At 37.7% G+C, this 21,355-nt stretch overlaps 2 protein-coding genes across 6 annotated transcripts; one reads left to right on the plus strand and one right to left on the minus strand.

The window, feature by feature from the left end:
- Positions 1–223: 223 nt before the first annotated feature.
- Positions 224–8,711, minus strand: zbtb48 (zinc finger and BTB domain containing 48). 5 transcript variants are annotated; one of them, XM_077218370.1, is made up of 11 exons: positions 8,539–8,711; positions 6,964–7,732; positions 6,442–6,719; positions 5,814–5,925; positions 5,594–5,686; positions 5,427–5,513; positions 5,151–5,305; positions 4,797–4,933; positions 4,498–4,662; positions 3,811–3,899; positions 224–3,704 (listed from the first exon to the last, which is right to left on the minus strand). In XM_077218370.1, exons 2-11 carry the CDS (start codon positions 7,690–7,692, stop codon positions 3,276–3,278), a joined length of 2,274 nt encoding a protein of 757 aa, XP_077074485.1. In that variant the 5' UTR covers positions 7,693–7,732; positions 8,539–8,711; the 3' UTR covers positions 224–3,275. The 5 variants fall into 5 exon arrangements, with proteins under 5 accessions (XP_077074485.1, XP_077074481.1, XP_077074482.1 ...); XM_077218366.1 differs by having other exon boundaries at positions 6,442–6,722; positions 6,964–7,692; positions 8,539–8,693; XM_077218367.1 differs by having other exon boundaries at positions 6,442–6,722; positions 8,539–8,693.
- Positions 8,712–8,931: 220 nt separating this feature from the next.
- nol9 (nucleolar protein 9) lies at positions 8,932–20,896 on the plus strand. The gene is made up of 13 exons (XM_077218372.1): positions 8,932–9,326; positions 9,662–10,200; positions 10,819–11,044; positions 11,831–11,961; positions 12,301–12,445; positions 16,107–16,203; positions 16,374–16,471; positions 16,631–16,792; positions 17,131–17,383; positions 18,937–19,051; positions 19,175–19,349; positions 19,541–19,674; positions 20,417–20,896. Exons 2-13 carry the CDS (start codon positions 9,721–9,723, stop codon positions 20,537–20,539), a joined length of 2,139 nt encoding a protein of 712 aa, XP_077074487.1. The 5' UTR covers positions 8,932–9,326; positions 9,662–9,720; the 3' UTR covers positions 20,540–20,896.
- The last annotated feature ends 459 nt before the right edge of the window (positions 20,897–21,355 follow it).

A 21,355-nucleotide genomic window follows, 5' to 3' on the forward strand; every position in this document is an offset into this window, starting at 1 on the left:
CTCCATAATGAAGATAAAACTAAAAGAATAGGACAAGCCAATATAAAATCAGAAATTAACCTTGTTTTATTGTGAACAATTTATCAGTGCACATTATTCCAAATAAAAAATTTTAATTTATTTTTTTTAATCCAGGTTAAAGACTTTTTTAGTGCAATTCGTAATAAGTACTTTAAACTATTTAACAAGAAGTGCATAGAAAAGTGAATAAAACAGACACAGATTTGGATTTCTGTGTTTTAATTGTATTAAAACATGAGTATACATGAAGCTTATGACTGTTTTTAATTTACATTATGAAATCCAGATGATGAATAAATCTTGACATTCTCTTACAAGAACTTTGGTTGTACATTATTAAATACAAATTTGTCAAACATCTTGTAGCTTAAAGTGCCAGTCAGTTAGCTAGAAGAAATAAGATTTCACTTTCTTCATATAGAATAAAACGCTTTAAGTTTTGCCTGTTCATCCAAACAGAGAAAGCATTTTCAAGCAAAAATTGTACATAGTTTGACCTGAAACGTTGATAAACAGCAATGCATTTTTGCAGAAGTTGGTCTCAAATGACTTATACTGAGTACAGTAGACAATCTCATGATTTCAAATTCATAGAAAACTCCAGAAAATGTTGTCATGTGACACTTGATACTTCTTTAACACTAGAACTCCCAAGGCAGTCATTTTGACTGTTTTAAAATTCTGCAATGTAATTAACTTTGTTGAAAGAAAACCCATGTGACTATAGGACCCTGACTTTTCCTAAATGTGTATATTTTATTATATCATTGCTATGTTATCAAAATTACAAGAGTTTTTGATGAGTATTTCTACCTTGAATGGCCACAACAGTCATACAGACCGTATGCATTACAGACCATGTGTTGTTTGCTCCTGTTCCCGCTCTTGAAGATGCATCACCGTTGCCTAGCAACAATTTCTCTTGTTGTTTGTTTAGTCTATTGCAAAGCTCAAATCTACCTTTAGCTTCGAGCTAAACCCAAATTGAAATATTGAAAAGAGAATATCAGAACAATGTCAGCAAGTGGAATGACTGCCACAGAGGCTTTAGCCATGCTTCAGAGCCTTGAGGAGGCTGAGTCCGATGGAGAAGCAGGTTCCGATAGTGATGTCTCCTGGTCTCTTGAAAGTTCATCTGACACTGGCTCTGAGAGTGATTTAGAGATAATTCCCCTGTGTAAAAAAAGCAGACTGGACACTTCCAATTCTCCATCTGTGCAAAACCCTGGATCATCAGCTGTGCGTACTGTGCCAACCACAAGAGCACTCAGCCCGTCACTGGATGAAGCTGTCCCACTAAATCCACCTATAGCAGAGCGGGATGAAACAGCGAAAGACGGCACAGTGTGGACAGTTATACAGTCAGGTGAAAATAGAGGAAGGCGACAAAGTCAAAATGTCATGACAGCAGCTCCAGGCCCCACAGCGCATGCCAAGCGCAACATTGAAGATGCCCTCACCTCTTTTCTGTGTTTGGTTGATGATGGTATGTTGGAGCACATCAGGGAGTGCACGGTGGCTGAGGCACACAGAGTCAAAGAGTCAGCATCGCTCATGGGATATGACAGTGGATGAGCTAAAGGCCTTCATTGCTCTAGTCAACATTTGTGGGGCGCAGGGTGAAAAAATCATGGACTTGGCAAGCTTTTGGTCAGCCGACTGGGGCTATGCATTTTTCAAGGAGACCATGTCCCGAAATAGATTCCAAGAAATCATGTGATTTCTGCATTTCGACAAAAAGGAGACCAGACGCACACGCCTGCAAGAGAACAAGTTTGCCCTGATGACCAAGGTTTGGAAGAGATTCGTCCAGAACAGCATCGCTTGCTACCAGCCCGGTGCCGACATAACTGTTGATGAGCAGCTCTTCCCGACAAAAGCAAGGTGCAGCTTCATCCAGTATATAGCAAGCAAACCTGATCAATTTGGTATGAAGTCCTGGCTCGCTGCTGACGTCGATACCAAATATATGGTGAACAGTGCGCCATATCTGGGTAAAGACGAGATGTGGAGGCCAGGTCAGCGACTAGGAGACAGTGTCGTGTTGAAAATGGTTGAGCCTTACCTGGGGAAGGGGAGGAACATCACCACTGACAACTTTTTTTACTTCCCTCGAACTGGCCAATGCACTACAGGCCAAGAAAACCAGCCTGTTGGCACATTAATAAAAGCAGACGAGAACTCCCCCCATGCGTAAAGGAGCAAAGGCCACTGTTCACCACAGATGTGCTGAAAAATGACAATGCAACAATTTAACAGTCTATCAGTGCAAAGCAAGGAGAAACGTCTGCATTCTCAGCACTGTCCACACAGCTGTTGCCATCACAAGTGGTCAAAAAGCTAAACCAGAGACAATCACATACTACAATAGAACCAAGGTCGGAGTTGATGTGCTAGATCAAATGGCGAGGAAATACTCAGTGAAAGCACCCACACGTAGATGGCCAGTGGCTGTGTTTTATAATATCCTTGACCTGGCTGCAATAAATGCTTCCATCCTGTTCAAGAAATGCACCAATGAGAAGATGTCACGGAGAAACTTCATAATGAAACTCGCAAATGAAGAATACTTTTATAATGCTTTTACAGCATGATATTTTTACTCACTAAAACAAATATTGGTTACTAAATCAAGTTTGTTTTCAAGCAGTTTATAATATTTTCATATTCTTTTCCCGTGAAAGTCAGAATGACTGTTTGGGGCATATGCATGTCATATGTGCCCATAAAGGTTTTACCTATGCATTGAAATGCATATTGGCGATGTTTTCGCAAGTTATTGTATTCTAATATCCAAGGATGAATACATTTGTGTATAATTTTACAAAGAAAATAATAGAAAATTTATCAATTTTGACGTTGTATCTGTAATTACAATAGCTGTTCTGTGGTTGTTGGTTAACTAATAAATTTTTAGATACATCATAATTATAATGTAGTGTTCTGATGTTTATTATTACCTATCCTAACATTACAGATCCATTTATTCTTAGATTTGATATAGCTTATTGAAATTATATGCAAATAATGTATGAGCAGTCAGAATGACTGCTATGGCCATTATAGTAGTTATAGAATTCCGGGAGTCCTAGTGTTAAAGCATTAATATCAAAAATGTCTTAACTGTATTTCATGCAAGAATACTGTTTATTTACAATGCTTGACATGTCTCAATGACTTTTTTATACATACTCCAACATGACCCAACCCCACCCATATGTCTTTGCTCTGGAGTCAAAAAAACCCCAAAACATTTAAACTTTCCCATCTGCTCCAGTGCTGGGCAGTTCCACCACCACACTGGACTGATGGATGGGGTACGCGTCGGTCACCAGCAGTGTCTGCTCCATCACATCTGCTACAGTGAACGGAGTCTGCTCCATTCCACCATCAGTCCTTCCAGTCAGAGCAAACCCAGTCTGTTCACCATTCACTGAATATGTGGCCTGCTCTCCTCCTGTTCCTCCAGCAGAGGCTGAGACGACCTGTTCCACCACAACCGTCTCTGGCTGGATAACCAGGTTAACCATGTCCGCTGGTCCTACCTGAACCTCTGTCTGGCTGGAAGGACTGGATGAGGCAGCTGCATTCTCATCCTCCACAATCAGGTTACGTAACCGCCTTTGTCTGGGGTTGTAGTTCTCCACGCGGTTGTGGATCTGCGAGTGTCGTCGCAAATGTGCCTGTCAAAGCAAGATAAGAGACACTGAGCTCTTAAGACCTCAAGTAGGAAATGTGAAAAGAAAAAAAAAATTGATTTGTTAATCCATGTATACATCTAATTCGTACCTGTCTGGTGAACTTGTAACCACATTCAGAACACTCAAATTTTCTCATGCCTTTGTGACGTCGTACATGAACACGGAGCTGCTCAATGGCTGATAGGGCATCATGGGATATAAATTGTTATTCAGGACTGATTACTTTAAACCACTGCCTTTCATATATTCTTGTTTTTGAAATAAATAAAAATATTCATATATTTTACATAAAATGTATTTATATTATTTAATTTGGTAAATAAATGTTTATATATATATATATATAAATTGTATAAAATATCTAAAATTATTAATTTTTAATCACCAATGCAAATATGTCATTCAAGTAAAAAATTATAGAAAATAATCTACTTTTCTAAAACAATGACATTAATGAAAATAATATTTATAATGTCATAAACTTAATACATTTTATATAATTTATATAACATTTATTGAATGTAATATATACATATTATATAATTATATACATGTATAATAAAAAAATAATCTACATTTTAACAATGTAATGTTAATTTATTTCAAGTCAAAAATAATAGTAATCAAAAAAATTATCAATATCTATGTATCTATCCATGTATCCATCTGTGTCTTATCTATCTATCGATCTCTCATGAAAGTAAAAAAATGTCACCAAATTGCCTCAAAAGTGTAACTGTATAACTCTTTGTGTATATCTCACCAGATATCTCACCTTTAAAAGTTTTGTTGCAGATGTGGCAAAAGTGTGGACGGCCATCTTGGTGTTTGCTGGCTATATGGCGTAATAGAGGACCTTTCTCAGTAAAGCGTTGCTCACAGAACTCACAACTAAATGGCCGCTCTCCTGTGTGTGTGCGGTGGTGTTTGTCCAGACTCGCTGCTCACACAGTCAGAAAACATTTGGTTAATAATACAAAAGTAATAGAGAAACTGCATGGATTCGGTTTTAAAAATTAATTGGAAATCTAAATGGCCACAATTAAATCCCTTCGAAGGCAAAGAAAAAGTTACCTTGTGTGCGAAACGTCTTGCCACAGAGGTGGCACTGGAAAGGTTTCTCTCCAGTATGTGTTCGAAGGTGCATGTTGAGATTGGCTTTCTGGGTAAAAGCGTGATTGCAGAACTCACACACAAAAGGACGCTCATTTCTAAAGAGAGGCGCAACAAATGTGGTTCACCATTAATTCAACCGGTAAACACAAAACATGCAAAACTGATTACACACATAAACATCACAAAAAGATTTCTTCACATTGTTTTATTGTCTGCTCATCACGTTAATGCATATCATCTTTGAAAGGCAGACAGAAGTAATTAATAATAGTATAAACAGCTAATAAATCATGTTTCAGTGATGTCACATGCCTGTGAATGGCTTTGATGTGCATTTGCAGGCCGTTGCGGCTGGAGGCCCGGTGGCCACACTCCTCACACACAAACAGTTTCTCACCACGATGTTTGGCTGCCTCATGCAGACGTAGCTCAGTGCGGGACAGGAAACACTTGGTACACAACGAACACTACACAACACACATAATTTTTATTAGTAATACATAACATTTGATCTGATATTTGGTTTAGTTTTCAATGACAGGGCATTATGGTATTGCAGACCAAGTTATTAGAATTAGAGTAACTTACTGCGTGTGGTTTAGGAGCTCCGTGAATTTTAATCATGTGGATCCTGAGATCTTTCTTCTGCATGAACTGCTCAGGACATGATGTGCACTATAACGACACATAAAATGACATTGCCGAAATGTCCCTGGACAAAAGGTCACATCTGACCTCTGCAATGGATGATGTACCTTATTGGGCATCTCTCCTGTGTGCGTGACAGTGTGAAGACGCAGCTCATGTCGCTTTTTAAAGGTCATGGTACATTTTGAACACGAAAACACCTGGCACAAATTTGAAAAAGGTGCAAGAAGTTGCCACTTTGCAACAGTAAACACCAAAAATGACACATTATGGTTATACCTATTGCATGTATGCATATTTTAAATTGTCCCCCATTATCAAACTCACCACCTCTGTTCTGCTAAGACAATTCCTGGCTTCATGCTCCAGCAGGTTTTCCTTCCTGTAGTAGCACTTCCCACATTTAGCACATTCAAAGGGCTTCTCCCCTGTATGTCTCCTTGCAGACAGCAGGATGGAAGGAAAAGATCAGTCATATTAGTTAATTACAAAAAAATAATTAATTAAATTTCAATTACCAGACAAGCCTTGAACATTAATCTTATATATGCATGTCATATGAATGATATATCTACCCTGCCCTTCAAACGTTTGGGGTCCCATTAAATTGACCAAAAGTGACATTTTAGTAAAGACATTTATAATGTTAAAAAAGATTCCCATTTCAAATAAATGCTGTTCATTTGAGCTTTATATTCATCAAATAATACTGAAGAATATGTATCATCATTTCCACAATTTTCTAAATTTTTAATAGTAAGAAATGTTTCTTAAGCAGCAAATCAGCATATTAGAATGATTTCTGAAGGAACATGTGAGTAATGATCATCACAGGAATAAATTACATTTTACAATATATTAAAACAGAAAACAGTTCCTCTAGCATAAGATACTTCTTTCAAAAACATCTAAGAAGCTACCAAACCCAAAATTCGGAATGATAGTGTGCACATACCTGTTGTGTACTTTCAAGTAGTACTTGCTGAGGAATGTTTTGTGGCATGTTGGACATTGGACAGAGCCTTTCTTGCTGTTTTTAGACGTTCCTTCTCCATTCTCTTTATTAGTACTTTTAAGTTTGCACTTTCCCCGTGGAGTCTTTGGGGTTGAGCAAGGTGAGTCATGAGGCATATACTCTTCATCGGTTCCCTCATTAAGAATATCCATACTCTCACCTCCGTCATAGTCATCATCATCATCATTGTCATTTTGATCATCAACAGATCCATCCACCTGCTAATAGATACACAATAGTAAATGTAGTACAGATTACAGGTAAAATCAAGGATTTTGATGTAGTATGAAATGAAAATCAGAACACATAATACATTGGGTATCATTATTGCAATTTTCAGAATCAAAGCATCCGATTTTCATAGTCAGATCAATGCATTCTACCTAGTAGAAATAGAAGATTGAGTTTAAATGATTTGAATGAAATAAATATCTTCTGGTTGAATATAAATGTACAGAGTACCTCAGCCTCACTCATGTCTTGATGTTTGAGATGATCTCCTTCCTCAGTGGCAGCAACCTCCTGCTCTTTATCATCTAAAGATGATGGTTTTCTCCTTCCTGTTCCCTGCCCCGTAACAGCGAACATGGGACTTTCCCCGACTAGTCGATTGGGCCCTTTTACACGCCTTCCAGAGCGGGTGGTGGTAGTAGACGTCGAGGCAGGGGTGTCATCACCGAACCTGCATGCATCAGGTTTATTTTTCATCCTCTGCAAAGATCTAGTGTTTCCTTTCGGGGTCGGATCAGGCTGAGGGTCTGCAGATGTGAGAGGGAATGGTGGTTTGGCTTCATCATCTTCACTCAAGGCAGCAGGTGATTGCAAAGTGTCTACACCTGGCAAACCCTGGCAAGGTATAAGAGAATTCGGCACTGACAGTCCGCTAGCTGCATTCTGAATCTTTTCTAAATTGCTGTCGTCTAACTGGAGTTCACCAGTGTAAAAAAAATGAAGCAGTAGCTCAAGTCCATCATCAGGGCACTCTAATGGCAGGTCGATCTGTATACACGGTGAGGAACTGGGTTCCTGGAAAAAGTGGCTGAAGCAGGCAAGAACATTGCGATGGGCCAGATGCACCTGCCCACTTGCTGTGTTCAGCATGGCATCGCAGAAGTGGCCAAGACCCCTCTGTTTGTTGAGCAAAGACAGCACTCGCTGAGCATGAGAGGACCATTGAGCAGGTATCTCCATCTAGACATGCAGGACACATCAATTTCATTTCAAATTTTATCTGAATGAAATTGAAGATAAAGACAACATACACCATCATTTTTTTAAATTAAATAAATGTTTACATTTAAATTATAAATATCATATTTAAATTTAAATAAATAATACAAAATGTAAATGGTTTTTGCTAATTCGTGGATATTTATAATAATTAAAAACTCAAAATTATAATACACATAAAAAGTGTGTCTGTTGTCGTTTTATACTATACTGTCATTATTAATAAATGTGTCAAGAAGATATAATGCCTGTAGAGGTCATGCAAAAATCATTCTTGCTTATTTTGGTGTAATTCGTTTTATGAAACTACACGGAATAATGTTTTAGTTAAATTGTTAATATTTTATTAAAATGTTTTTAATCGTGGATCTCTATAATAAAAAATGTTAATGCTCAGAATAATGATATATGTGTGTAAAATACAATATACATGTGGCTGCTCTGGTTTTATTAATATACCGTCTTTACTAATAAATGTTTCATGAAGACATAATGTTTGTAGAGGTCAAGCAACTTTAAGTAATTCTTGAACATCATAAATACTGAAATTATTGTTCTACAAGCACAGTTGGCTATTCCAAAATCTTACTTATTTTGGCGCCATTCGTTTAATGAAACAGTGCAAAGAATAATTCTGCACATTTTCACCCATCCATGTTTAATAATGCTTCTCCATACCATGCGGATGACTTTGACGGATAATCGACAATCTAATTAATTAATATTACCTAAACGTTAACCACGATGTCCGCCTTTTAATGACGCTCCCTAAACTACTCGCCTTACAATCAACTGTGTATGACTCACCTTCCACGTAAATTAGATCATTGCTCTCATGTTTCTTTTCATATACAGAAACTCAACATATAAGCGTAATGTAATTTAGTGAGTTAATTATATATTATATAGCATCAAATGCTTAATTTGGGCTAAACAACAAGAAGCCATGTTGAAACAGAAACAGGAAGTGACGTTACTATATTGTTTGAGTTCTGTGGAATCTGGCCATTCAACGTATTACGCAGAGTTCGACTTTCTTCACATATGAACTGATTAAGACGTTTAGCTCATGCAACCAAAGTGAACACTAATTCTTCAAATGTATAAATTTTTTTATATTTATGGGGAATTATTTTATAGTGGAGTATTAATTCAGAATGCTAGTGTGGAATCAAAGTTCACTCAAACTCCGGAAAATCTGTTACGGTCCATCACAAGGCACATACGCTAACCGTGAGGCGCCAGTGCCGCACAAAATCGCTCCTGTTACCACTGAGTCGTATATTTAACATGCTTTACGCTTCATCTTTGTTTCTATTATATTTGTGCTTTCAAACGTATTCAACAAACAGTGACAGTGTGGTCTTAAAACAGATCAAAAGCGGGAAATGAACGTCTTCGTTTCGATTAGTGGAGTGGAACCACAACAGCATCGTGCAGCGTGAATTTGATGTTTGCATGGAGCCACTGCCAGTTACATAAAAACAGCTGCATATTCACAGAAACTCTGGTTTTACGTGTTTCACGTTTCTGATTAGATTAAAATAATTTGTATTGGAGAATCACCGGTTACAACCATTTCTCACTTCAAACAGGTCAGTTCAACAACCATGAAAGTGGTTTTCGGTATCAACAACAGCGATCTTACTGGTGGTTGTTAATTATGTACGATGATACTACAATTGTGCACCATATTTTACCAGCTGACTAAAGTTTCTGTCTGTAACTTATGTAGCCTACGTACGCACGTTTAAAATCTGTCCGTCTTTCTCTTTTTTCCCTTTTGTTCGTTTCTTTCATTCTTTTTTTGAGTTTGGTTCTTTTGGGGGGGTTCTTCTTTTTTCAAGTCTAGAATGCAAGGAAATGCATTTCTTGTGTAGAAAACCTTTTTGAGAGATGCTGATCCCATCATTACTGTCTTCACTCACAGCTGTTCCCCTGCCCTGGATTTATGTTGTTTTTAAGCTGGTTGGAGTTCATCGTGTGACAATGAAAGTACACAAGGTTTCTTCCCGGTCCCAACACGAGCAACGAAATGCCACCAAACGTCACAGCAAGAATAAATGGCACAAAAAAATACGCAGTCTGGACTCAACTCTGCTAAACACAAGTTCTGGGACTGCAAAGTTGGAGCAACAGATAGCCAAAAGGGAAAAACCCGCAGTAAAACGGTTGAAGTTGTATGCGAAGCCTGTGACTTTTATCCCTGAAAACAGTTGTGCCAAGGAAGGAAAGGTTGAGGCCACTTCTGTGACTTCAGCTCATGTCCACACTAATGGAGGCACAGAACTGGATGACAGCAGCGCATCAGTGGACTCTCAAGAGTGGAGTGAATATGCCAATAGTGTTCTTCAGAACGGCATGGGAACCTTACCTGAAACAGACCAGCCGAAGGAAGACGATATTCAATTCCATGCCCACCTTGACCATACAAACAACCGTGCTGTTTTAGTCATGAAACAAGACCAGGTAGATATTTAACCACTATGATGTTGACTTGAATCAGTGATTTATTTGTTTATGAGTGCATGTACAGTTACACCTAAAGGCCAATTCACATTGCTCTGACAGAGGCAGACCAACGCTTACTGTCACGCCACTTTAGACATTATAATTCCATTTCAGCATGTTCAGTCGGCGGAAGCTCCGACAGATGCCAACAGATTTCGACACCCTGATCTGACAAAACCCGAAAATGTGTATTTCGCCATCTGTCAGTGCGGTGTGAATTGGCCTTAATGCATGAGATGGTCATAAAAATGCTAAATTTCAACAAACTTATTTAGCTCTATTTGCTCCCAAATTGTGCATGCAACTTGTAAAAAAAAATGTATTTTAATAAAAAATTAAAGCTATTATATTTTAAACTGACATAAGCGGAAACTACCAACTACCATTGTTGTTAATATTTGTATTAACTTATTGGTATTGTTATTTTAGTATTAATATTTGTGATTATTAGCATTACAGCCAGTTGCTGCAAACTTTAAATACACAAATGTCGGCCAATTAATCAGGCTGGCCAATATATCGGTCCATCATTAGTTTCTGCACGTAGGCTAACTTTTGTGTCTGATGTTTGCGCAGGTCTTGTGTTTCCGTGGAAAGTGCCTGCTCACTTGCCTCTATGGTCATGTAGAGGTCCTTGGCTTCACAATAGAGGAAGGACAACAGCCTTACCCCCTGTTCTCACCACCATCTCACTGCCCTCTCACCATCAAGGCCTTTGGAAACAACTTCGGGGGCTCCAGCAAGAACAAGAAAGAGGGGCTGCTGGAAGCCAAAGCCATTATTCGCAAATATTTCTCTTCAGGTAGCATCACAAGGAGTATCCTGCCTCCCTAATACATTTTAATGAACCATTTTCTCATTTTTGTATCATCCTTTAAGGCAAGGAATCCTATGTTAATAGGGTAAAAAAAATTAACTAATAGATATCACCATACTTACCCAGTTGATTGATTTACATTAAGAATGGCAAACATTTTTGTATTACAAGTTTTCTGAAATGTTATGTTTAAATATGCAAATTAGGCATTATTTAATTAAATCTGTACTAATTTGCTTACTCTGAACATTGGATATAGCCAGGTTCAAAATTTAGTTGACATTGATTTTGCATATCTATTTTTATCACTCCATAAATCCAAAAATACTGTGAACAGCCAAAAAAAAGTACACCATGTTTTCAGAAATAAAATCAAAGGCAAATTATATATTAACAAAGCCCTCTGTAAAATCTTCATCATATAGATAGGAGTAAAATTGTAAAGGTTGGTGTATGTAAGTGCTGCTGAAGTGAAGATTTCTAACTCCTTGCATGAGGAAAAAACTCATTTAGAAAAAAAAACGACTTAAAAGATATGTATTGTATTTGAACCCTAACTCTAAAGACAAAAATAGATAGTGCAATAAAATAAATACCTGAAAGAGTATTTTGGATGTTTTTTTTTTCTTCCACCAGTCCAAAACAACACATTATGAAAGGGCCTGAAAAAACAGTTTTTTCCCGTAGTGTTGCCTTTAATTTCTACCTTCACTGAAGTTCTTTTGCACCCACTTCCTAAAAATCTGTTGCGATTCGTCTTTTTATGTCTAGAGCCAAGTAAAAAGCACATGAGTGAGGTGGGCTCAGACTCCTGCGTTGTGCTTCTGGAACCTCTGGACACGCCGCTCACACGCTTTCTCACCAGCTTCTCAGAACTCTCAGAGATCTTCGGCCTCAACTCGGTAAGTCGGTGACATTTTCAGATTTTGCATGTTCATGTTTAAATAGCTGATGTGTATATTGTTTGTGATGATAAAATGCATTCCCAGTTGGCAACTACAGTAGTCAACATTTGAAGTGGATCAAAACCTCACATCAAAGTTATACATGAATTTTCATTCCCGTTCATGTCTTAGGACAACTTTGAAGTTTTTTGATCCTCTTCAAATGTTGACTACTGTATAAGCAAGCCATTTGTAGGTTGTCTTTCTGAAGAATGTAAACTGGAGCTTTCGACATTGTTTGTTTGAGCACCCTGGCAAAGCAAAAGATATATTTGTCTCTATTTATGCATTCTGCAGAAGGAGATAAATTCCCAGGCTGCCATCTATAACCCCGTTCTGTCAGCCGTGGGTGTAACAGCTTTGCGTGGACCTTGTGCACAGGGTCTGGTGATGTCACCTAGCTACAGAGAAGCTATAAGCAGTTTGCTCAGTGCCTGGACAGGTAAATGTTAATAGTTGTTCAAACCATATTTTAAAGGAATAGTAATCACCTATAAATACAAATTGTCATAATTTACTCTACCTCATCTAATTCCAAACCGGTGTAACTTTCTTTCTTCTGCAGAACATAAAGAAGATAGTTTGTAAAATTGTTTGTACAATGAAAGTAAATGGTCACCAAAACGGTTATCTTCTTTTGTTCTACCGAGGATGGAAAGTCATACAGGTTTGGAACGACATGAATTAGGGTTGGGTTGACAAAATCGATTTTAAAGATCGATCTTTTAGTCTATCCTGATCTGTTTATGTGTGAACAAAACTTCACTAAACAATTTGACTGCCACTGGGGCAATACATCGATATGGATCGATGCATCGATCAAACGTCTAACAATACGATGCATCGATGCCACACATAAAATATCGATATACGGTACCTTTATTTTGAAACACTCAACATCCTCACGTAACTTTCCTCAGCTGAAATAGACGCCTGACAAGATTGACTGAACCCTTTGTGACAAAAGCCGGTATTTTCCAGTCAAGGCATCGCAAGTTCATGTTTTACAGCAGAAACGACAAGCACCCTTGCTGTTTGTGAACACAACCCGAAAAGTCTGTTTTAGCGATTCAGTGCGCAGTATTCAGGTCAGGTGACAAGGCTGCTAGTCACTTTGAAAAGACGCGCTAGCTGAGAGAAGTTTCGTCAAAGCTGATTAAAAGTGATCGAGGATGGATTTCAAAGAACTTGATGAACCCATGATATCTTCTTCGGCGCGTAAAAGGAAAATAAAAGCTGAAACTTTTTCACGGAATCTTACTAAAACAGCACCTTAGCGGTGAGGGAAAAGCTCTCTGTGTTGCGTGTACGTTAATCACAACAACAAAGTTTGACAGGCATCTTTGTCAGCTGAGGAGATTAACGTTACAAAGATTAAGTGTTTTATTATGTATCATGGCTCATCATTGTTGTTTAACTCTGAAACATGAAATGTGGAGTTATCTGCTTTTGCCACACAAAAAAAATTATATACATGCATAAATGCTTTCAATGAACTTAAATTTTATAAGTTACCTGTGTTTTTTTTAGCTATTATTTCTTAATCAAAACAAAACAGCTGCAGTTTGATTGATATTCAAATGCACAATATAAAATAAACATGATATAAGAAAATGAACACGAACGGAGTTATCTGTTTTTGCAAATTAACTCTTCTGTTATAGTTCATTTGCAAATACAGATAACTCCGTTCTTGTTCATTTTCATGTATCATGTTGTTTTTTTTGTTTTTTTACTTGTAACAAACAACTTTTAAAGCAGCACTAGGCCGGAATTCCGTTTTTGTCAAACAGCGACCCAGAGAGTCGCTGTAGAGTACTTGTATTTAACATTACTGTCGTAACTCACGCAGAGCGTGACAGTCTATGATCTGCACTCACGGCCTCTCCACTTTATAATAATAAAGTAGCCTACCGCGTTAGGCTAACCTGAGCCTAAATGCCAGATAACATCAATAAAGTTGCATCATGTACATCGCATTATTTCATAACAATGTCCATTATTATGGTGTTGCTAGACATGATGATTGCAATTTATCATAATAGTTTGCAAATTGCGCACATTTACACTATTTACAACGTGTTGGCTTATTTATGTCCTGATAATTATGTGAGATATTTACAACTGTTCTCATGATAATCGCAGGAATTTTAACAGTGAAAGCCTGAGCGAGTAGGACTCTTGTCCGGTTCCTCGCGCTGTGAGATTCTCGTTACCTTTTTCTAGACTCTTCCGACCGCGCTTTCTTAGTTTTTTTCTCCATTCTGAAAACGCAGGTCCGATATTTACTCGTGTCTGACTCCTTGCTCGGTCAGTCTGCCGTTTCCTCTTTCTCTGTTCCTCCGACAATGCTTTCCTAGCTTTCTGCTTATATGCCAGTTTAGCCATGACGATAGTTGTTCTTATAGCTAGCCGGATCTGGATGGGGGCGTGTATGCATGTAATGTGTGCAGTGCCGTAAAGCCATTCGTTACATCGCGAGAGCTGAAATCACGGGATACTTCCTGACGCTGAGGCCAGTGGTCCGCCGCCCCAAAGTTGCAAGTGCGGTTTTTCCACTCACAGGCACCAGAGGGGGGCGAGACGACCACCATTCAACCCGAAAAGAGTCATATAACCATTCCAATAACTCTGAATCTGTTCAGTTAAGCTAAAAAAAACTGCATAGTGCTGCTTTAAATGAACCAGTTGGGAGAGGTTGTGCAATTTTCAAAGAGTTTAATTAAACTTTCATGTTATATATGTTTGGATGGATTTGTGAGTTAATAAATGTAACTGGTTCTGACACTTGGCACATACTATCTAAATATCAATAAAAAATCGATTGATATAGCCCTGAATCGAATCGTAATCGTATCGCAGTTTTTTTTTTGAGGTATCGGCAAATATCGTATCGCTGGCTGAGAGAATCGATATAATATCGTGATGAACTGTCCGATTTACACCCCTGACAGCCACTGTTTAATTCTTTATATTTCAACAACAAATCTGAATAGAAACAATTCTATAAATTAAAAAGTTGATATAAAACTGCCTTATGTGCAAATGTTTGTATACAAATAAGTTTTTATTTTAGTGGGAAACGGCAATCTAAATAGCAATTGTATTTTTTTTCTGTGAAAATAATTTATTTATGCCTTGAAATAGCTTGAATGTTACTACACCCTTGCTTCGTTTAGTACATGCGGATATATGAAAATGCAAATTGGTCTCCACCTCCACTTAAAGCTGATCTATTATGCAAAATTCACTTTTACATGGTGTTTGAACATACATGTGTCTGCAGTGTGTACACAACCACCCTATAATGGTAAAAATCCACGCACTCCTTTTTTTTTTTTTAATCCCCATTAATCAGTGTCTCAAAAAAACAAGCCGTTTGTAGTTTCTATGCAATGTGACGTCACATTGCACGGGCCCCTGCCCACGCCTGCTGATGGTCTCTGCCCTATTAGCGCCGGTAAAACGGCTGAGCTTTTGTTCAGTGCTTTGTGTCTTAATGAGAGGATTTGCGAGCATGCAGAACTATGTAAATAAGAGATTCATTGAGCAGTGTAGACAGACAACTTCCTTGATTATAACAAAACTTTGTGAGATCGCAAACTGAGATGAGTGACAGCTTTTTAATGATAATTAAAGGTTAGCTGTCTTTGGTCGCTTTCTAGGCTATATTCAATCCATTCAGAAGTTGAATAAAAGTTGACATATAATGGTAATTGATATGATTAGCATTTGACTTGACTAAGTTATCAAACAGCTAATAATGTGTTGCTAATACTACACAAACCATGTTCTCGTTCGCCATCTCGCCGTCAGACAGCTCCCTTCTAAGAAATCAGCATCCCTAGAAGTAATGATGGGAAAAGCTCCGCACGTTGATGGATTGGTTACAAGTTTGTGACAGAAGAGAGAAGGGGCGGTCTCTAACCACGTTTTTGAAACTCTTATTGGTACACTGTAGTTTTAAGGAGAAATATTCTCAGCAATGGTGTTTACTGATGAATTCGCACATAGTTTGTCTAAATTTGATTAATAAAATGTTTTACCCCCGTGTGGGGAAACTTGTCCTGTCTTAAGTAATGTAAATTTTTTTTTGTCCACAGGGGAATTTGACCGTTGTCCTGTAATTCTTGTGTGTGGGGGGAAATCTGTTGGCAAGTCCACCTTTAATCGGCACCTTCTTAACAGCCTGCTCAATCAGTGAGTTCAAACAGTTCATTATATCAGTTTACTAATTGGAGGATGAATTTAGAATAATCTTGTGTTTTTGTAGGCTAGTCTGCATGCCAAGCTTTGAGCATGATGGTAAGAAATTTGCATGCATTGTAATTTTAAGGTGATATATTTCTCTCTGCCTTGTGTGTGTGCAGCACTGTAAGTGTAGAGTTTTTGGAGTGTGATCTAGGCCAGACTGAGTTCACCCCTCCTGGATGCCTTTCCTTATGCACAGTTACAGAGCCAATGCTGGGTATGTGGCATACTTTAAGCTCTCCATTTCTATATACCCAAATGAAGTACAGATTCTGCCAATTCAGAAGACCTTTGTACTGTAGAAAATCAACTGTCTTACATTTAGCTTGTGTTGATTTTACATACCCAAACAAATAGACATGTTTTTTTTTTTTAGGGCCTCCTTTCACACACATGCGTGACCCAAAGCACATGGTGTATTATGGTGAGGCAGATTGTCATGCTGACATTGATCGGTATCTGGAGTCTCTCAAATCCCTCTGGCGCCATGTCAGTGGAGAGAGTCCTGTCATCATCAATACTATGGGCTGGATCAAAGGTCAGCAAAAATAGTAGCACATGAAAGGCAATAAAATGGGAATATTGATTTGAACTGCTGAAAGATGGACTCATAATGGGATCTTGAATATTTCTGCAAATATTAGGGCTGTCAAACTATTTAATAATGGTATCTTGAATATTTCTGCAAATATTAGGGCTGTCAAACTATTTAATGACGTGATATACGAGTCAGACAAATTCATTTTTAATATAATTGTTTGTTTGTTTTTAATTTGTAGCCCTACTAAATATATTTATCTTTTTGTAATATATGAATTGTTTTCATTCGAGTTTCTGGTACTAACTTGCTTACAAATGTCTTTCTCTCTTTCACAGGCCATGGCTTTCAGATACTGGTAGACCTCATTCGTCTTTTATCCGTTACGCATGTAGTGCAGCTGAGTTACGGAAATGCGCCACAGTGTCAACTTCTCACCCCAGAGTTCCTCAGAACTGCCCACGGCTGGCAGACGCACCCTCCGACTCCATCCACCTTGACAGAGGAGCCAGCAAGTCACCTCAGCATTCGATCTCATATATTTCTCAGTGTCCAGTCAGAATTTGAAGGTGCTGGGATATCTGGAAAAATGTAAGTGCACCTTTTTGATTTTAACTGTACCTATGGTTTGTTGGCTATGGAATGATATTCCGGACATTATTCAAAAGGAATTGCAAATTTTATTTGCAATTGCGTTTTCAATTTGTGGAAGCATAAAATGTGACATAATCCAAGCGCAATTGCAAAGCGCGATTACCGTTTGCATTTTCGTTTAAGCGAACGCACACTGACTGCCAAATTTCAAATGGAAAAGCAAAGTCCGTTTGCAACTGTTTCCCATATCTTAGGAGTTTTGGCACTGTCATATTTAAATAGAAAGTGAAAAAGCAGACGTGGTAATTGAAATTGCTAAGCGTCGCGTAAGTAGCCAGCCAAAACTCAAATGGAATACTAATTCCCTGAGTATTTCCATTTCCGATGCCTTTGAAACCTGTCAATCAGTGTCAAGGGTGGGATTATGCTATGGGGCTTGTTTGTGTTGGGAAGTGACGTCACTCACAGTCGACGGTCAAGAGGTGTTTTATCGAATACAAAATTATACATACAACCAAGGCAAATGTATTCATCTACAGTGTATAATAAGAACGACTAAAAGGCTCAACACAGTTTAAAGGAACACTCCACCGTTTTTTGAAATTGGGGTTATTCACTGTCTCCGCTACAAATGCGCTTTTGTCTCAGTGCATGCATTGTCTTAGTCTGGCAGTGTTCTGTTCAACATAGTTTTCTATGTCAGTGGCTGCAAAGATAAAGTTGATGATGCAGACCCGCCATCTTTGCATGTAGTGAATGCGCCTATAGAGAGAAATGCACACTACATATGAACTAGCCTACATAAGCAGAGAGAAGCCAATTTCTTTTAGTTTTCTTCAAGCTTTCTATAGATATACTTATCAGGTATGTGAGACAAGTATCTTGTCAGTTTTGGTTCATTTATGAGATGCGCTTCACGCGCCGACGCCTCCGTGTCCTGATTATTGTCTACTATATTTGATTCTTATATATTAATCCAGTCAAATTGTTGATGAAACATTGATTAAAATGAAGATACAATTTATACAAAACGAAATTCACTTTAAAGAAAGGCTTTCCACAAAACACAACTTAAGTGGTCAAAATCATGTCTGACCCATTCCAAATGTTTTCTGATATATTGGTCATCTTATGATCTTATCTTACTCATCTCATGCGGTTCCCTTTTCAACATGGATGAAATTTAAAAAAATAACATTATATTATTTAAACATAAATATGAAACGTATGTTTAAGTTTTTTAACTTATATTTAAGCGTCACACCGCTCCGCTTTGCTCACATGCTCTGGTGTGTGGCCTATACATGCATGTGTGCGTGCATGTGGTGGAGGGGTGCGATTTGGATTATGTCACATATTATGCGTCCACAAATTGAAAACACAATTGCAAATACAATTTGCAATTCCTTTTGAATAATGTCCGGAATATCATTCCATAGTTGGCAGTTCTTGTGGTGAAGATTTAACTTGGTCATTTTTGGTTAGTTCTACTTTAAAAACCAAAGTCAACTTCCATCCTGCATTCCTCTTCCATCCTGCATTCCTCTTAGGCAACATCAGCGCAGTAATGAGCTGCGAGACTTGGCTCTGCTCAGCTACCTCAGTAAGCTTCAGTCCTCAGAACCTGGTCCCATCCGCCCGCTTCACTGCTTCATACCCTACCAGGTGTTTAATTTTTTTTATATATTAATTTGAATTTTTCCCTTTTCCCCCCCCCCCTTTTTTTTTTAAACATGTGTGCATGCATGTGTATTCAATTCTGATCATGTTTTTTGTGCTCTATTTCAGGTCCCACACTCATCAGTGGCGATAGGAGTAACACACTGTGAGATCGCACCCAACAACATCTTTTATGCGGCCAATGCCAGTATAGTAGGGTTATGCTGTCTGAGTGAGAAGGTTATGGGCAGAGGGGGTCCTGTTGTACTCTCCCAAACTCCTATCTGTCAATGTGTGGGCCTAGGTGTGTATTCAAGGCCTTTAATGTATGTATTTGAGATGGAATTGTTCTGTGAAATTGCATATGTTCTTGCGTTAACAATATTCATTATATATCATGCAGACTTAAGTATAAAGATATGAAACTTGTATAAAAATAAAGATATAAAACCTTCCTTAAGCTGTAATTGTTTACCTGCTGTTGTTTATATTAAGGTGTTCTGAGAGGGGTAGACATGGCACGAGGTCTGTACTTTCTGGTTACTCCAGTATCTCCCTCTGTCCTGAGGCACGTGAATTGTCTTCTGCTGGGAGAGATCACTCTGCCTAAAGTATTGCTCACCAATCAGGTATGTGAATCGGCAATATACACCACAATTCAAAAGCTTGGGGTTGGTCAAGTTTTCTTTTAAATAAGCCTCTTATGCTTAGGCTACATTTATTTATCAACAAATATTGTGAAATAGGTTTACTGTTTAAAATAACTGTTTTTATTTTTAATATATTTTAGAAGGTAGTTTGTCTGTGGAAAAGCTGAATTTTCAGCATCATTACTCCAGTCTTCAGTGTCACATGATCCTTCAGAAATCAATCTGATATGCTGATTTTGTGCTCAAGAAGCACTTCTTGGTGTTAACAATGTTGAAAACAGTTGTGCTGTTTAATATTGTTCAGTACATATTTTAATTTTCAGTAGTTGATCCATAATATTTTTTTAACAATGTAAAAGTCATTAGTCTCTTTTGATCAATTTAATGTGTCCTTGCTATATATAAAAAAGTGTTGTTTTTGTAAGTGTTAATGTTTTAAAAAAATCCTTTTGACCCAAACTTTTCAACAAAAGTGTAGATCATTGACATCTGTAAAATGGTTAAAGGGTTATTTGGTTTTTTTTCTATTTAATGGGTCATTTTTAAGTGTCATTAGACATTTACAAACCTATGGGGTACATTTTACACTTTACTCACTGAATATAAGGGTGCAGATTATATAAAACCATTTGTGTAATGGGTAAATGGTAATGTTGACAGGTTATCAACCTGATGGGTCTTTGTTGTCAGTTGTACTTAACTTCTCTTTCTCTTGTTCCAGCATGGAGTTGAAGGAGATTTACCTTACGTCACCACAGACTACAGCTTTGAAGTCAAAGGGGCAGGAAAGCTTCACATCTACAAAGGACTCACAAGACCTGGTTTTATAAAGTCAAATAACTAAACTCTTCTGTATGGACTCAACTTTCTGTGAATGATATTTGTATCCTGGTATTTTTTTTATAGCCTAAAAATTTAGGTAAAATTTGCCAATGAATGTACAAATCTACACAAGAATCTTGGCTTTTGGGACTGTATACTACGGAGATAAGTATGAGTGCATATGTTGTTGGTTTATCTCTTGTTGAATGGCTCCATGTTTAAGATCTATATGGGAAACTTGTTTTGATTTGCTGTATTGTTACAGTTTGTCAATATCTTCTTAAAAATATGAGTCTTTGTTTTCTTTTCTCTAGTCACATTCCCAAACCAAGATCATGCAGACTGTAAAATATTAAAGTGGGTTTCTTTTTTGCCAAAATGAATCTTGTTCTTTGACATTTGCAAAAATCTAAAATATTTCGTTTTAAAATTACATTGAGAAGTGAATAGATCAGGACATAATTCTCCAATTACTGCTGTAATTACACAACTGCTTGGTTTTATTAAGTTGTCATACTATGAAGTTATTTTAGTGCAACTAATTTTGATGTGATCTTGTTGGCTCTTGCATGTTTGTTGAGAGCCAACATCCTTGATTGCAAGATGCTTCAGTTAACCTTGATGTGCATTTATTCACATCTGCATTAGATATGAGCATATAGAATACACTGGCCTTCTTTTGCTGCTTAAATCATGTATTTAATTGGAGGACGAAGAGCCAAAATGTCTTAAAACATTCATTGCCGTTACAAGTAGGTGGTAATACAATTCTGCAATTTTCACTTTCTGTAACTACTATTTACCGGCATGGTTGTTTTACATAGAATATCACCAAAGC

The sequence above is a fragment of the Siphateles boraxobius genome, unplaced genomic scaffold (genome assembly GCF_051911475.1).
Source record: "Siphateles boraxobius isolate OS27281-9 unplaced genomic scaffold, OSU_SipBor_1 77, whole genome shotgun sequence".
NCBI lineage: Eukaryota > Metazoa > Chordata > Actinopteri > Cypriniformes > Leuciscidae > Siphateles > Siphateles boraxobius.

What these genes read in the sequence shown, in the direction of transcription:
- zbtb48 (XM_077218366.1), bottom strand. Translation starts at nt 7,692, where the DNA reads ATGGAGATACCTGCTCAATGGTCCTCTCATGCTCAGCGAGTGCTGTCT. An exon ending in GTCTTAGCAGAACAGAGGTG is followed by an intron (nt 5,687 to 5,813) that starts GTGAGTTTGATA and finishes AATTTGTGCCAG; the next exon opens with GTGTTTTCGTGTTCAAAATG. An exon ending in CTGCAACAAAACTTTTAAAG is followed by an intron (nt 3,900 to 4,497) that starts GTGAGATATCTG and finishes ATGCCCTATCAG; the next exon opens with CCATTGAGCAGCTCCGTGTT.
- nol9 (XM_077218372.1), top strand. Translation starts at nt 9,721, where the DNA reads ATGAAAGTACACAAGGTTTCTTCCCGGTCCCAACACGAGCAACGAAAT. An exon ending in AGATCTTCGGCCTCAACTCG is followed by an intron (nt 11,962 to 12,300) that starts GTAAGTCGGTGA and finishes TGCATTCTGCAG; the next exon opens with AAGGAGATAAATTCCCAGGC. An exon ending in ACTGCTTCATACCCTACCAG is followed by an intron (nt 19,052 to 19,174) that starts GTGTTTAATTTT and finishes GCTCTATTTCAG; the next exon opens with GTCCCACACTCATCAGTGGC.